Here is a 17,339-nt window from a genome sequence, read left to right as displayed (position 1 = left end):
CCGCAGTCAATAAATCATTTTTAAACAATGGCACTTTTATTACATTTAATAGCGTTTTTATTGCAACCACGTGGCCTATGAATGCATGAAAATTACTTTTTTTTCAGTGAAAATTTTTGTTTAGTTTTATTTAGTTTTTGTTTTTTTTTAATGACGAGGTCCAAGTCTAATAACACACTAGAAGCTAAAAGTTGAAAAATTTTAACATTAACAATCTCTAGTTAACGCTTATGATCAATAATCTTCGCATTTCGCATAAGTCTTTGCATTTGCCTGAAAAAAAAAAAACACAGAGATTTCAACTTGGTCTTACACCCTACGTTCACAATTCAAACACAGATTTGATTTAAAAAAAAAAATATATATATATATATATATATATATATATATATATATATATATATATACTCAATTTGCTATTTAAACCACGTATTCACTGACTTAAATTCCTTTTTCTTGACGAAAATTAAAGTATAACTGTTAATTTTGAAGGAAAACTTTGTCAATAGAAATAAATATTACTCCAACAAACCAATGTAAACATCTCATAGTCAGTAAATCTGCACCAAACAAATGTACAGAGGTCATTTTTTAGTAGTGGCCAACAGAAGAACCTAAGAGCCCTGTTAAAAGGAATTATTCAATCAGGAATACAATAACCTGGTATCTGCAGGACTTTTAACATCAAATGTAAGAACTTATTTCAGCCTTTTACATTTTTCTTAAGAACAGAGATGAGTCAAACGTATTATTAAATTCATTTAAACGATTATTGTGTTCTTTTTATCAAATGACATTATATCCAGCAACATAATATCTTGTTTTTATTTTTACGTTTAAAAACATGTAACAAAACCAGCAGAAGGGCTTACTGAAAAAGCACATTCGTTCTCTCCCATCAGGTTGCACCGTTTCCCCGGTAACGGACGGCAGCCTTTTTAAATTTATTTGCGTATAGCAATTCTCGTCTTTCCGTCTCCAAATTCAAGACCTCTTTTTCCGTTTAAGAGTCTCCCTGGCCTTAAACGCTTTTCAGATGTTTTCAAATTGATCACCCGAGTCTGACATGAACCAGCGGGCCGTGCTAAAAGACGCCAGCTGCCCGTCTCTGGCCTGCGTTTCTCAAAAGCGTCGTCGGCTTAAGTGCAAATCTTAAGTGAAATTGACGAAGCCACGAGCTTTTGGGAAACGCAGCCCTGTTCTAGGAGGTACATAAGACGCAAATTGTCTCAGGGGCCCCCTAGCGTTTGGGGCCCTGGACTACAGCCATGTTGCTCTTTAGGATAACAAGCTAACAAACAAATCCATTCCCTGACTAAAATGTATAGATTTACACTACGGTTACTTTACAATAATAAAGTAACAGTAGTATAAAGTGTAAAGTAACAGTTTTCTCTGAAGTAGTAATGATCTGGAAACACGAAACCCTGGCGAGTCAGTTTATCCTAAAATCTCCGACGCAACATCCAGCAATTGTTGTCAAAACAAAGAGGAAGATAATAAAAAAATTCTAAGGAAATTTGATGCACCTCTTTTCCATGAATACTGTTTATACAAAAGTATTAAAAAAAAAGTCTAACTAAAACAAAAAAACAAAAAACTAAGCAAGTCAACCAAAAGGCAATATAATATATACAGACACACATAAGTCTATGCCTTTCAAATAAATCAATTTAATTAAATTAATATTAAATACCACAATATATTTATGAATAATTAAAATGTAGATTACCGTACATGCTATGTAAGCAAATAAATAATTACATTTAAAATTGTATTAATTGAATTTAACCATAAGGACTATGTAATCGACCCAAAAAATATATAAAAATTATTCAAAAACATATAGATTTAAATTAAGATAACTTTACTACGTAATCAAGCAAACAAACATATTAACTAATATTATATATATTTTTAGTTTTCAATAAAAGTTACCTAACCATAACCCTAATTAAACAAATACTTTATTTATGATTTATTGATTTAATAATTGATTTAAATTAAGGTCGCCTCACAGACTAAGCAAGCAAGCGAATAAATAAATGACTGAATGAATTAATGAATGTTGGGGGAAATAAATTAGGAACAAAACATGAGAAAAAAATACGTATGTGGGTGCTTCAGGTTTTCATCGGAGTAATTATGATCTAGTATTAATAAACTACGCAAAACCCTGGCGACTCTACGTCTTATCCTACCCTTAACATCTCTGACGCAAAAGCGGCGATTGTTGTCAAAACAAAGAGGTACATCATAATTCCAAATGTAATTTGATGCACCTCTTTTCCATGAATATCGTTCACGCGGCAGAACAGATCCTCGTGTACCGGATCAAATAAAGGCAGACACAAAAACCGAGAGCATGTTCAGTTCGCTTTCCAAGAAAAACACCTCAAATGGAGTGAGCCAATCGGCTGGAGAGAAACACAAAGGGGCAGCGGGACCCGTTGAGACGGAGACACAGAAGCTGCTCTATTTACAAAGGCTGTTTGAAAACACAAACAATGGCGGGACGGCCCGACTTCATAACCCTGTTCTAATGAGAGGGACTTCAGGGCTTCTCATGTAACGCCTCTGTCTTTAGCTCAACCCCCCTCAGAGGCCGGGAAGCACAGAGGGTATAAAAGATCTGAGAGCGACTCCACTCAAGCTACAGACCTGCATCACCTGCACCAATCTCACACTGCATTTCAGTGCTATTGCGATGTTGTCCCGGTGAGTACGAGTCTCTGCTTTCATTACCCCGGCCTGCTTTAATGTTCTTATGCTGTGCGTTTTATCGCCGACGATGCATGCGCATGCCGTATCAGTGATTATTAAGAAAACGATGGATAGCTGATATCGATGAAGGCTAACTCTGAAAGTTAGGTTTTAAACTAGCACAATGTCTGTCTTTTAGAAGTCACTGGCGATGAACAAAAGATAAACTAACGTTCATGAGCTCCGGTGTCAAAAAAACTTAAAAATTAAATTAAAATTAAATATACAAATTTTTACCGAGACGTTCAACTGTGTGATAAAAATGATAATGTTAACCAACAGGAAACAAAACGTTTGTGCATCAAAGATGGACCTCAATTTTAATAACCACATTTTTTTTTTGTTGCTATAAATATTTTTTGAAATTTTGGACTCTTTATTAAAAGGTGTTTATAAAAATGGCTATTAATTATAATAATTATATTATACTTTTCTAGGATATTGCAAAAAAAAAAATAAAATAAATAAATATATATATATATATATATATATATTTTTTTTTTTTTTTTTTTTTTTTTTTTTGCAATATATAAATTATATAAAAATATATACATTTATTTATTCATTTTCCATGTATTTTCTTTCTCCATTTTGGAATCTCCCAGAAAATTATAACATAAAAATGTAAAACAAATCCATTAGTATACATTAATAAATAATATTTACAAATATACATTCTATAAAATTAATGGGGTTTTTTTTTGGTCCCATATAGGACGCTGGTTGTTCCGTTGGTCTTTGCATTAGTGGGCGTCTCTATTTCTGCGCCAATAAACGGTAAGGAAACTTCCTCACTATATCTGACATCATTAGATTTCTCGCATATAGCTCACATATGTACCATACGGATGACCACGCATCCCTAAATTATAATCGGTGACATGCACCAGCTCTTCTTTCTAAGTACCACGAAGCATTTGCTGCCTCACTATAATGAGCCTGTAATCAGAGCCCTTCACTGAACACAAAAGAGTTCTGTTCACCTGTGCTGCTACATTTAGCCTGGGCCTCTATAGGAGGTATAGGACGTTTATAGCTCAATGCATTCAGACCACTAACTAACCGTCTTGTCTTTTGTTTTGATGCAGATGGAACAGATAATGATGGTAAGAATGCGGCTCTTATACACATTAACCTTAATTATAATGCAAATGAGGACTTTTTAAGTTAATTATTGCCTTTGAATGCACAAGCTTCTTAAGAACAATGAACTGTATTGTACTGCAGTCAAGTTAATCCCAGTTTTTTTCTCCTAAAGAGAAATGGGATGAAATTAGACTTACGTTCCTCCTGTAATCTCATGTGAGTTTGGGAAGTGATTTCAGAAACGCCTCAGATACCGCAGTCTGCAATTAAAAGTTAGAGATCTCAATAGGGGCTAATTAAAACATCAGATCCTAATAAATGACTTGAGTTGCTTTGCACATTGATTTTATAGCTCTATGCATCCTCTGGGCAGGCAGGGTAGCTATAAAGAGGCCAAAAAGTATCTGGCTCAAAATGAATATGATCTGGTTTATGTCACTTCAGCTCTCACTTTCTCACTTGCAATCTCAGAGGCGGCCGCAGCCCTAGGGATCCTCAATGGTAAGGGGCGAAGAATTTGAGCTTTATTTCTGCATAAATCAATTCACCATAAAAGGTTTTGAAGGTTTTTCTCTCTTTTTTTCAGATCATCCTACTCCAGTTCCTGTGAATGGAGACTCAGGTTGGTCTGGCTGATATGTGAAAGTCTACCTGTACAAAATGTTAAATAATCAGTCTTAAACGGTTAACTAAACTTTTTAATTAAATTGTTAAGTAAAACTCTAAAAAAAAAAAAAAATTAAACCTGTTCAGAATCTGATAAAAAACCTATATATATATATATATATATATATATATATATATATATATATATATATATATATATATATATATATATATACACACACAAACATATTTTGATTAAAAACATATACTTCAAAACCTAAATAAAATAACTAGAAATGTTGTTCTGGTACATAACTGAAAGTTTAGGTTGAAGTTCAAGTACTTTAATGACTAATATTGAAATAAAGCTCAAACTAAATAAATAAAATAAATCATAAATGTAATAAAAGCAAGAAAAGCAAGTGAAAACTCACTAAAGCCTATTAAAGTAACTAAAACAATTGAAAATGACAATTTTTGCTCCGGTAAATACGTTAAAACTAGAAAACAAAACCACTAAAACATAAAAATATATATATATATAAAAAAAAAAGAACAGAGAAGACAAAAGCACAAACGACTAAAACTAAAGCAAAAAATATGTAAGGTAATTCTAAATATTAATAAAACTGTAATAGTACATATACAAATAATTCTAAATAAAGATGTTTAAAAATAAAAAGAAAACTGTTTTTAAACAGGAACTACAGATGGGAAAGATTCAGCAGAGAAACAAGGAGGTAAGAAACACTTTTATCATTCTGAAGGCGTTTCTGAGGCAGTTTTAACTTGAACCCAAAATCCCAAACAAGAAAACAAAGGTACAGGATTGAATAGATAAGAGAAACAGACTGACATCCCACTGTGCTAAAACTCCTCTTTGATTTCAGGCCCCAGTGACTCGTCTGACACCACCGAAAAACCAGGTCAGTTTCTGCTATCGAGAATCTAGATATACAGGACATAAAAGAAAAACAATACATGACCTGAGCACTGAATCACACAGCTGTCACAGAATTTTGCCTGGGCATTGATATCAAGATAACGCATGAAAGAGCGTGATAACGCAGCGATTAATGTTTAACTGCAGTGTGTTCAGCATCAATGAACTAGAAGAACTGGCACTAGACTGCAAACAGGAGACACTCAGTCAACAGGAAGAGAAATGATTCAGAGACAGGCTTTCATAATAGACATTCTTTTCTGTTTACACGTGATTAGATGCAAGAATGAAAAACGTATGCTTGAAATTAAGTCTGTTTAAATTCGGTCACTCAATGAGATCAATTCTTTTTGAAAGCAGGCTTAATACCTCAAGCCACTTTACTTTAGGTAAATGAATTTCGATCTTGAGAAATGTGAATATTTGCACTGAAAATCAGTAATAAAGCCCTTTTTTAGCAGCTCATAGCTGTTCACAAGTGTCACACTCCACATCACAAATAAATGAAAATCAACCCATTTATGAAAAGGACAGTGATTTGTTGATTTTTTTTCAACAAAGTGTACGTATATAAACTCCACAAAGCGATTACATTTTTGCGACAGTCATCATGATTAGACAGAAAATAAGATTTGACTTCAAAATGTGGAATTTTTAAAATGAAATATTTTTTAAAATGATTTAAAATAAAGAATGAGCAACAAATAAGGTAACTGTACCTTTTCATTTCATAATTGTGAACACAAATCTGAGTTTACGTCTAGCACACCTGATAAAAATGTATTCATTGCGGCTTATTTGTGACAATCTTGCCATTACATTTATCAGCAGTGTTTTTAAGGAATGAAAAACATTTTGTAATGACATTAGGAATGACTCTGCCCTTGGCATAACTGACTTCTGTACACATTTTCTTTCTTTAAAGAGGGTGACGGTGCTCCTGAAACATCAGACACAAGCAGTAAGACTCATCCCATGGCCTTCTGTTTAGTTCGAGATTTATTGGAGTGCTTCTTTTGCTCAATCTAACAGCTCAACCCATTACAGGTGACAAAACCTTGGATGAAGCCACCAGCGGCCCAGATTCAATAGGTAACATCAGTTGCCCAAACGCACAACGACGTTTTATATTTCATATAAAAACATAAATGCATGCTTCACATGTATGATCTCCCCATAAACACAGATATACCGACAAGTATCTTTTGTAAAGTCTGTCTGATTAAAATACATAAAATCCCATAAAAACCCAACTATAAAAGACACGCATTCCAGGTGCAAACGTATTTGTCATGCGATATATTTAATTTCAATCTCTTTACCAGACACGACAGATAATGATACCGACACAGAGAAAGACGCAGACGCTAATACGGACACAGATGCATCCCAGCAGAAGTCAAGCGATTCGGGTGGGTGAAGCCAAAAATCGATTTTTTTAAAAGATACAGAACGCCCGCGTGCGCAATATACTCTCAATAAACGACTTTCTTTTATCTGCTGCAGATGAGAACAACGAGAAATCATCGGCGGAGGACAGCACAGGTATGAGAAATCGCCGAAACAAACGTGACGGAGTCAGACAGATATGAGACGTGATGTTTTAAATGTAATATTTCAGACGCAGAGGACGCTGATAAAGATTCAAAAGAGAAAGAATCTACAGGTAATCAAAGACACTAAATTAATAAAGACATTTATTGATATATCCCATGAATGCCAGTGTTTCATTACTTACCAATGCTATAAATAGTAACTAAAATGACCAATTTGATTGTTTTTAGTCTGTAAAAGTATGTAAAAAGGTGTCTTTTCTGGGTAAATAACTCAAGTGTGTGTGTGTGTGTGTGTGTGACACATAATGATTTACTCACTCACTATTAAACCTCGGCTTCACAGACACGGATGAAAAAGCAGACACCGATTCAGACGGCTCAGGTAGAGACTTCTCATGCATCAAGCAGAACATGTTCCTGATTATCGAACAACAGTCATAGCAACCATTCAGATTAATGTTTAATGGTTGAGCGTGGGCCAGTAATCACCATCAAGCCACTGTTCCCCTCTGGGGGTAGTTAATAACGCTTAGGGTGAGGATATGAACATTGGTCCAGCACTAACAAAAGATGTTCCAGGAACACGTTCTGATTGGCACAGCCGTTCCTCTCTCACTGCAAAAACGATATGCTCATACGAATGTATTTTCAGACGGGGATTCTGCCAGTGTGGAAAACAAAGACTCCGATGATGCAAATAAAACCTCTACAGGTATTTGAAGTCACCGCAGAAATTATTCCAAATCAAATTGTCAAAACAGTATTGGTGTAACATTACTCATATGATTACAGTATTTATTTATTTATTTTTTAAATAAACATTTCTTTGAAATAATGATCCTGTCTGATTTAGCCAGTAGTTAGTAACTAATGACAGTTGTGTTTCGGTCTAATGAAGAAGATACAGATGATTCATCTGACAAGGATTCTTCAGACACAGAAGAGCAGCAGGACTCTGACGGTGAGCTTAAATGCCACAAACGACATTCAGTGTATCATTTTTTTTTTCAACAATATTATGATTATCACTTGGTCTTTGAAAGAACGACTAATACTTGGTACTGAAAATACTATTATTGTGTAATCCAGATATTAATATTGTGCCTTTTTAGTACAAAGTATTATTTTCTGCCATGACTTAAAACCATTTATAGGTATTAATATTTAGAATTTATTATAATTTTATATTTTCTGATTTTATTTTCATTAGTGTTTTCATCATTTACAATATTTATTTATTTATAGCATCTTTAGTTTCAGTACATCGAAACCATCTAAAATGCAAATGAGAAATGTTACTTTGGCAACTAGCTGAATATTTTTATTTTAATATTTAATATGATTTATTTCGAGCAATAAACTTTTTTATATAGTTTTATTATCACGTCTAAACTCATTAATGATAAATTAATTCTAATAAAACACGATTTATCAGTCGTTTTATTTAGTAGTAGCCTACTTAAGCAAATAATTTATTAATGCAAGAAACATTGGTAAAACCATTTATTTTTTCACATGTGAAAAATGTGAATAATTCATAAATAAAATCAATGTACCTTGGTATTATCGTGGTATTCTTATAAGTATTGTGGCATATAAAAAATTTAATTCTGCATCATAGAATATCACAATCATCTGATGCAATACTCAAACCATGTTACTTTTTCCATTTGAAACTTGAGTTTCAAGACATTTGTAATTCAAATGATTTATGTCAATGATATAGAATAATACAATTTTGTATGCAGATTCTGACAAAGACAAAACCGATGGAGACACAGATGAAAAGAGTGACGAGAAAGATGAAAAAGACACCAGCGATGACTCCAGTAAGGACTCCGAAGATGAGGGTAAAGAAACCTCTGAGACGTCAGACGCAAGCGACTCAGACACCGATGAGTCGAAAGATTCGGATGACTCCAAAGACCAGGATTCAGAATCGAAAGACACCGACAGCACGGAGAAGAAAGAGAAAGACCAGGACTCCGACAGCGACGCAGACACCAGCAGCGACCAAGACACGGCAGATTCCTCTGACGCAGCAGACACCAAAGACAGCGTCGAGGATAAAGACAAGGACAGCAGCGACTCAAAAGACACCGAAGATGATGGAGACGGCGAGAAAGACGCCAAAGAGAAGGAGGAGACCAATGAGACGGGCAGCGACAGCGACGAGGGAAACGATAAAGAGGACGAATCCAAATCAGACGAACAGGAGAAAGAAGACGCCGCAGCCAGTCAGTCTGACGAAAGCCCACTGGAGGAAATGACAGAAGAGAAACAGGAAGGCAAACCTGATTCTGACAGCTCCAGTCTGGACTCGGATTCAGACCCGGACTCTGACAGCAAAGATAAAGAGCAGGACAAAGACAAAAACAGCACAGAGTCCACAGACACAGAAAGCTCCGACAGCGGCAGCAAGAGCGACACGGACAGCTCAGAAACGACAGGAGAAGGTTAACATTCAGGCCTTTGTGTTTTATATTCATTAAAACACAACATCCATCAACTGATTCATTCATCAATCAATCTTCTTATGTCTACAGATACTGCTGAAGACAATGACTCCAGCGTGGAGAAGGAGAAACAAGGTCTGTACTGATAAATACGGAGGCCTTCTACCTAAATATGCCAAACACACTTAAGGTTCTTCGCAGTGACGAAAGAACCATTCAGCCAAAACATCTCTTTCTTACCTTTTTAGAATCAATTAGCCAAAAAGAACTTGAGAACAGAAAGGTTCTCCGGGTGTTAAAGGTTCTTTATGGAAAAATGTAGACTTCTATGACATCTAAAGCACCTTTATTTTTAAGAGTGTCATTGCGAAAACGTTTAAAGTAAGAATAAAGTCACAACAGAGAGTCAAAACTGAGTAATATAAAGTCATGATAAAAAGCCATAGATGCAGGACATGACTATTTAGTGCAAGAAAGAATACGTTTTAAATACGTCCTATTTTTATATGCAAATACACAATTAAAGATATAGAGTCACAGTGAGGTGTAAAGTAACGTCAAGTTCAGATTTCAAAAGTATATTGTGAAATATAAAATCAAGCTTTGACTTACTTTTTGATGATACGAAGTCAAATACTGGGGCATAAATTCACAATGGAAGATATGAAGTCAGCGTTAAAATATAAATTCACACATCAAGACTGAGATCATATTTTGCGAGACATAAAGTCATTATTGAAGTCAAACTGTGAGGTATGCAAGGCATAATTAGAAGACAAAGTTATCGTAAAAGAACAAATGGATTTCCATAGATATATCGTCACCTGAAGTCTGTAATGTTACAGAAAAATCTGTGAAATTCTAATATTTGAACGTCTACATCTACAGAGTCTCCCGAGGGGGCATCAGTAGAGACAAACGACTCGGATTCTGACTCCAGCGGTAAGACAAACCACGAAATGTTTCATTCCTCACTAAACGCCTTCACTTCAGTGCTAACTGTGAACCAGATGTGATGTACCACACAGCAAGCTATACATTCCTTATTATATAGCTTTCAAAAAAAAAGAATCAAGCGCCCGGTGAAACAACGGATTTAATATAATGAAATATTTAAGAGTTTTATCTGAGTTTGCTGGCCACAAAAATAGTGAACAAACAACATTTGTAAGTCACATATTGTGATAAAACAGTCAAAACTGTAAGATTTAATCATAATTTCAGATATAAAAATCACAATTGCGAGATGTAGCGTTACTAAAACACGCAAGACATGACCAAATGAACGCTGCATCTTTTTCTTCTTCTAGATGACCATGACAATGACTCAACAGACGCTGCGGCATCAAGTGGTAACTACGTTTAGTTCATTTATGTACGAATAAAGAGAGGCCTTTGCCTGTGCGCAAAAAGTATTAAACGTATGTTCTTGGAATTTTCTGCCATCTCTAAAGAAAACACAGATGAAAACACAGATGCAGACAGCCACGATGTTGCGGACGGTAAGTCTCACGGGTCTAAAGATCCTCGTGTTGAGTTTCCCTTACCCCAAAGTGTCACATTTTGACACGTAACTCATCAACGTTTGCGCTACAGACATTAAAGGTTGTAACCGTTACTCTCAGATTGGGCCGCTTTCTTGTCAATCAAGAATGGAGAGCTTTCTCAATTCATTTTACGTACTTCTTTGTTTAGATGATGATGATATCGACGCCCATGATGATGAAGTCGGAGCTGAAGATGGCACAGGTATATCTGCACGATTTTTCATGATTGTTTTTTCCCTGGGAGACACAAATGCGACAGATGTTGTGTATTTCAAAATTAAACTTGTGATTCAAAGAACAACAATAGCAATAGCATCTTCAATCTTTTTTTTTTTTTTTTACAGACGCCGCTCCTAAAACACACGATGAACCAGATCACCTTGATGACACAACACAAGGTAAGGATTCTTCTCGGAGGACAGGAGGTCAGAGGAGATCCACGCATGCTAATATCTGTTCATGCCTCTCTTCAGGATCAGATGATGGCAGCAAAACCCCTGTGCCAAGCTCCTAGCGACCAGGGCTCTACAAAAACACTGTAACAGGTATCGTGTAATCACTTTAAAGGCTTTATAAACATCTTAAGAAAACTCACAAGCGATTACAACTATTTTAATGAGATCATTTCTTAATACGGCGTTTGGTTTCAGATAAGCTATTCACTATTCAGATAAGTACAAGACTAATTACACAAGACCGTCGTCTCGAATAAGCTTTAAGAAGTCTAGAAAGGGTTCATAAAGGTAACATTTCACATAAGCAATATATATGGACAAATAGTATAATAACTTGTTACAATAGGCTTAAATATTTTACAGGTCTATGCATACCAGTAAAACGGTTCTTTTTTATTATTATTAAAAAGGCTTCTTGGTTTTATTATGGCTTACAGTCGCCATAAAAGCATCTATATATTATCTATATATATATATATATATATATATATATATATATATATATATATATATATATATATATATATATATATATATATATATATTTTTTTTTTTTTTTTTTTTTAACAAGGAATTATAACATCAGTCATATCAAATTCTATAACAAAAATAAATTAATAATTTACACAATTATTCTTTTCACTAGATGATTTTTATTTACTAAGCATATATTCTTCTAGTTATTTTTCTGTTTTGTCGTTATCCCCTTTTTAAATCAAATAAACCAAAAAATAAAAATGCATGAACATTTTAAAGGTTTAAACTAAATCATACTGAACAGACCGAAGTTCCCGGCCTTATAATTTCTCGTAATTTTTAAGATCTGAATGAAACAAACCGAAATGGGCTGCTGTTTTCAAAAAATTTGTTAAAAAAAAACAAAAAACATTTTAATACAAGTAGCCATTTTACTACAAAGTCTACAGTACGGTGACTAATTAATCAAAAGTCTCAATTAAAGCAGAATTAAAGAGAACAGCTTACCTTGTTCCAGTCATTTGAAGTCACCTGTATCGCCCTCTGGAGTCTTGCGGTGTTACTGCTTCGATAAAAACAACATTAGCTCACTGATGTACCAGCCTAAAGACATAATAATTAATAATTGATTCACTATATCATTTCTTTTGTGTCTCACTGCAGATTTGTCCTGGAGAGACGTAACAAGAATCACCTGAGACAGTCAAGATAACCAGAGTTTCACATCCCATTAAAACACATTGACACGTCCCTCTCGTCCTCTCTCTCTCTCTCTCTCTCTCTCTCTCTCTCTCTCTCTCTCTCTCTCTCTTTCATATGGTGAAGGTTCCTTTCTAAGGGTTCTGGGATGCGGATTAAATTATTCGTCTGTTTGCTGTACATTCCATTTTTTAACTTTGTCCTAATTCTAGAACTTTTGTATCATTCGATATATTGATTTTTACCAATTTTAGATGGAAATGCATGACGAACAGAGAGGGTGTGGAATCGCGTCCCTCGTGCATTTGTCTCGTTGCGTAGGGTCTGAACATATTTCATTTGGAGTGACGCGTTAAAATATAGAGAGTAGGACTAACAGAAGGGGTTTTGAGAAAGCCAAGCGATTCGGGTCTGGTGAAGACGTCGATCTGTCAAACCTGATGGTTCGACTGCTTTGTCCACACGGTGTCCCCCGGCCTTGATCCTGACTGAAAGACCGCGGCCGCTGCGACCAGAACCTTCCCTCCTGCTCTCAGATAAAACGCAGGCCTGAAACGTCACAGAATGAGATGTTTTCTGCCCACCCAATGATTTGAGACTGTACAGACAATTTCTAATAGAATCTCTGATGTCTATGTCTCTGTGGAGTAATACTAATAAACTAGCAATGTAAGAGCACAGATTGCTCTGAAAACTGTTAAAAAAATTATTTTGTATAGATTTACAAGAAGTCATTTTAATATGTACACAGGGAGCAAATCTAATAAAGACTGGGTTGTCAGAAAATCAAATGGCCACGCCGTATTTATTATCTATTTATTTTAGTCCCGTCAAACGATTAATCCGAAAATAAAAGATTTGATTACATATGTGTGTGTATTTATTATGTATGTATAGAAACACACACATGCCTGTATACATTTAAGAAAAATGTTATATTTCTATATTACACATATTTATATGCAAATTGCATAAATATATACACATGTAAATATTTTCCAAAATATATTCTGTATGTGCATTTATGCATAAATAATAAATATACTATGTACACACACATTACATAAATAAAAAAAAAAAAATAAAAAAAACATTTTGGATGCAATCATGTGTTTTAACAGCACTAATTTATTTATTTTTTAGTATACCACATGATTCTGGCTACTACAATTACAGTGAAATAACTATAATAATAATAATAATAAAATAATAACAATAACCACATATTGTCACAAGATAATAAAAACAAAAAAAAATTAAACACAATTCAGTCCCTAAAACAAACATAATATACTAATATCCAAACATAGATACTACATAATAAACATTTTATTTATCTTTATTTTTGTAACAGATTTTATTTCTATTTCATTCATTTTCAAAGTATTTAAAGTATTTTGATGTCAGTTCTTTATGCTTTTTATTATTTACATGGTGTATTTCAACACACACTATATAAAAGCAATTATTAAAAATAGCCTAGAAATCATTAGATAATGAATGTTTTATTAAGTCATTAATTCATGGATGCATTTTATCTAAATAAATTAGTTTGAAATATATTTAATATTTAGGTTTTAGGTCAGTTATTTCTAGTTTATATACATAGCATAATCAATATTATTTAAATAAAATTTTTCTCCTAGCATATAAAAATACTATATATCAAGAATGTGATATATATATATATATATATATATATATATATATATATATATATATATATATATATATATATATATATATATATATATATAGATAGATAGATAGATAGATAGATAGATAGATAGAGAATACATTTTAATTTTTAAACATGTGGGGTTTGATTAATAGACACGGGCTATATTTAAGTTAGTATATAAGAATGATGACAAAAAAAAAATCTTTGTCGGACATTTTAACAAAGCAAATAGAGTTTGCTCAGCTGCACACGGAGTTAAACGTTATCGGATGGTGTGAATGGCTTTATGAATGAATGGATCATATTTCAGGCAGAGAAAGAAAGTCTTATCTAAGCCCTCTCCCAATTTTGACAAAAGATTTATCCGTGGACTGGATTCCTTGACCCTTTACCCGGAGAAAGAGTTAAGTTTCCGCGTGTGTCTCAGCCGGGTCTTTGGGGCACGACACGATCTCGCGTTACATCTCGGTGGTCCAAACCTGGCCCTGGGGTGAACAAACGAGAGGATGAGGAGGAAGAGGAAGGTGTACCGCGGACAAAAGCCACCAAACAGCTCCGAACAAAGCGCTCGCGGCCCGCTTGTCCGAGCGTGACTTAAGGTCTCTGTGTGCAAATGTTCCCGTCACCCCAAACTTACGGGAGGCCGAGGAAACCACAGGCAGGGTTACAAAATGGAGACGGCCAGTGAAGCTTGACCCTCACAGTGCATTAGCTTCCCCCACGGCCCACTTTCTCAACGGGCCGGAAGGGCGCGAGAAGCCTTTAGAAATATTATACTTTAATTTAAGGCGTAAGAGGGTTTAAACATCCACTCCGATCTAGCGGTTGATATCTGTGAGAAAAGACCCACCTTTCACTGACAAACAGCGACACACTGAGTCGGAGGGGTTTGCGCGTAATGTAAGACTCAAGCGCCTTACGGTTTGCTTAATATCCAAAACTAACACGAGATAAAACCCCGTTCAAAAAGACGCGTTCATAAGAGCGTCCGTTATCTGGAAACTCATTATCGGCGTCTGTCGACGATCCAAGATTTCAACACCGTGTTCGGCTTTACAGAGGTCGTGTGATAAATACTGTCCACGCCGGCTTTTTTTGTCATTTATTTCGCCCATCTCTTCGTCAGTAGTTTTGACACGTTCTTAAAGGAACGGTTCGCCAAAGTTCTGTTACTGTTTATGGAACGCAAACGTTTTATGACGTTCTTTTGCGAACGCGCGTGCGTCTATAACACGCGCTCTTTCGGATTGGAGTAAGAAAACGTCCAAAATAGATCATCTCTGGTCGCGTAAGAATTAATATCTTTAAAGACAGTTTCCGAATTAATAAAAATAGCCTGTAGTTCATATAGCATACCGTATATATATATATATATATATATATATATATATATATATATATATATATATATATATATATATATATATATATATGATGTGTGTGTGTGTGTGTGTGTGTGTGTATATATATATATATATATATATATATATATATATATATATATATATATATATATATATATATATATAACGTTTAAGCAACAGCAATTTAATTAGATGAGGGCTCATTTGCATATGCAAACATAACATTTCAGAAAATGTGTAGCCTGATACAAAACAAGCCTCACTATAGCTTATGTGACACTTTCATTAGACACAAGAATTGTGTGCAGGCTCTGACAGCAATTAACACTAAATAAAAAGTAAATCATATTACTTTTGGCAATGCAATAATCATTCCGTGGTTGTTTAATATTGGTGGCGAACATTCATTTGAGACTTCTGGCAGGAAATGAGAACCAGTCCGACCCTCTGATCAAGTTTAATGTCCACCTGTCCACACTGTTTCTCTGTCCTGCTACACAACATATTAGATTTGGCTCACGGTGATTAATTACAGAGCGGTTCAGGGACCCAAAACTCCAGCGCCGCAGTAATTTCAGACGGATCGAGTTTCTAAACAGAATAGCTCCTTCAGGACGATCAGAGGTGGCTCGTGACCACTGAGACAAAAAGTCCTAACAGAGCTGTGGATGAAGCTGAAATCTGAGAACAGAACAGGAATCTATATGAGAAACGCACAGGTCTGTATGTGCCTGTGTGTGTGTGTGTGTGTGTGTGTGTGTGTGTGTGTGTGTGTGTGTGTGTGTGTGTGTGTGTGTGTGTTTGTGCTGGACCACAGCAGAACTCACCTCTTGTTTCCTACACCTCTCCTTTAGTCCGCTGAGTCTCTGAGCATTTTTATGTTTCTCCAAAATGTTGTATATTTTTACAGAAGCTTAAAAAAAACACGTAAAGACATTTTTTATATATTAAAACACACAGAAATAATGCCAAAATGATAAAAAAGTATTATTATTTATGTAACATTTATATATTTGAAACATTTTTATTCTATTATTTAGAAATACAATTGTGGATTATTATCATATTTTAATATAAAATTGTAATTTATATAATACAAAATAAATATATAAACAAGTGTAAAAATATTTATTTTCTACTTATTGTTTTTCAACTTATTGTAAACATACATGCACTAACATATACCATTTTATATAGCCTTTTTAATATTTTAAAATAAAAGTAAAAACAATCATTTACAAATAATAAACGTACAAAATAATACTTTAATGAAAATATAATAAATGTAATAAATAAACTACATATATATATATATATATATATATATATATATATATATATATATATATATATATATATAAATTTTATATTAAATTTTATATATTATTAATTATAATATGTAATATAATTACAAATATAATTTTTACTATTACTTTAACAATATATTGCCACAACTATTACATTTTCTTTTTCACACACTCATAACACTGACAATAATTTTCTTGCCTCTGAAGTGCATTTTGTTATTTTTATTAAAGTGTGAAAAAATATATATTTTTGCATTAGGATACAACTGTGGTGGTCCATCCTTTTCCATACGGTCCGAGCGCTGTACCGCCTGACCCCACTGGCCGAGCTGAACAGATCCTGGACTGGCACTTCTAATCTCGTCACCCAAGGTTGGCTCCAAGAGCGCTATGGTTTCA

The 17,339-nt window shown here is 34.2% G+C and overlaps 1 protein-coding gene across 2 annotated transcripts; it reads left to right on the top strand.

The window, feature by feature from the left end:
- The first annotated feature begins 2,563 nt into the window (after positions 1-2,563).
- stm (starmaker) lies at positions 2,564-13,379 on the top strand. 2 transcript variants are annotated; one of them, XM_043218495.1, is made up of 24 exons: positions 2,564-2,718; positions 3,479-3,540; positions 3,852-3,869; positions 4,321-4,350; positions 4,436-4,471; positions 5,157-5,195; positions 5,346-5,381; positions 6,324-6,359; positions 6,446-6,490; positions 6,724-6,810; positions 6,905-6,943; positions 7,020-7,064; positions 7,298-7,336; positions 7,607-7,666; positions 7,853-7,915; positions 8,703-9,410; positions 9,501-9,545; positions 10,299-10,352; positions 10,721-10,762; positions 10,865-10,912; positions 11,106-11,159; positions 11,302-11,355; positions 11,431-11,502; positions 12,553-13,379. In XM_043218495.1, the coding sequence occupies exons 1-23, from the start codon at positions 2,708-2,710 to the stop codon at positions 11,469-11,471; spliced, it is 1,692 nt and encodes a 563-aa protein (XP_043074430.1). In that variant the 5' UTR covers positions 2,564-2,707; the 3' UTR covers positions 11,472-11,502; positions 12,553-13,379. The 2 variants fall into 2 exon arrangements, with proteins under 2 accessions (XP_043074430.1, XP_043074429.1); XM_043218494.1 differs by having other exon boundaries at positions 4,294-4,350.
- Positions 13,380-17,339: the final 3,960 nt, after the last annotated feature.

This window comes from Puntigrus tetrazona, chromosome 19 (assembly GCF_018831695.1).
Source record: "Puntigrus tetrazona isolate hp1 chromosome 19, ASM1883169v1, whole genome shotgun sequence".
Taxonomy (NCBI): domain Eukaryota; kingdom Metazoa; phylum Chordata; class Actinopteri; order Cypriniformes; family Cyprinidae; genus Puntigrus; species Puntigrus tetrazona.
The sequence above is the reverse complement of the archived record's forward strand: the minus strand, read 5'-3'. Positions and strand labels throughout refer to the sequence as shown.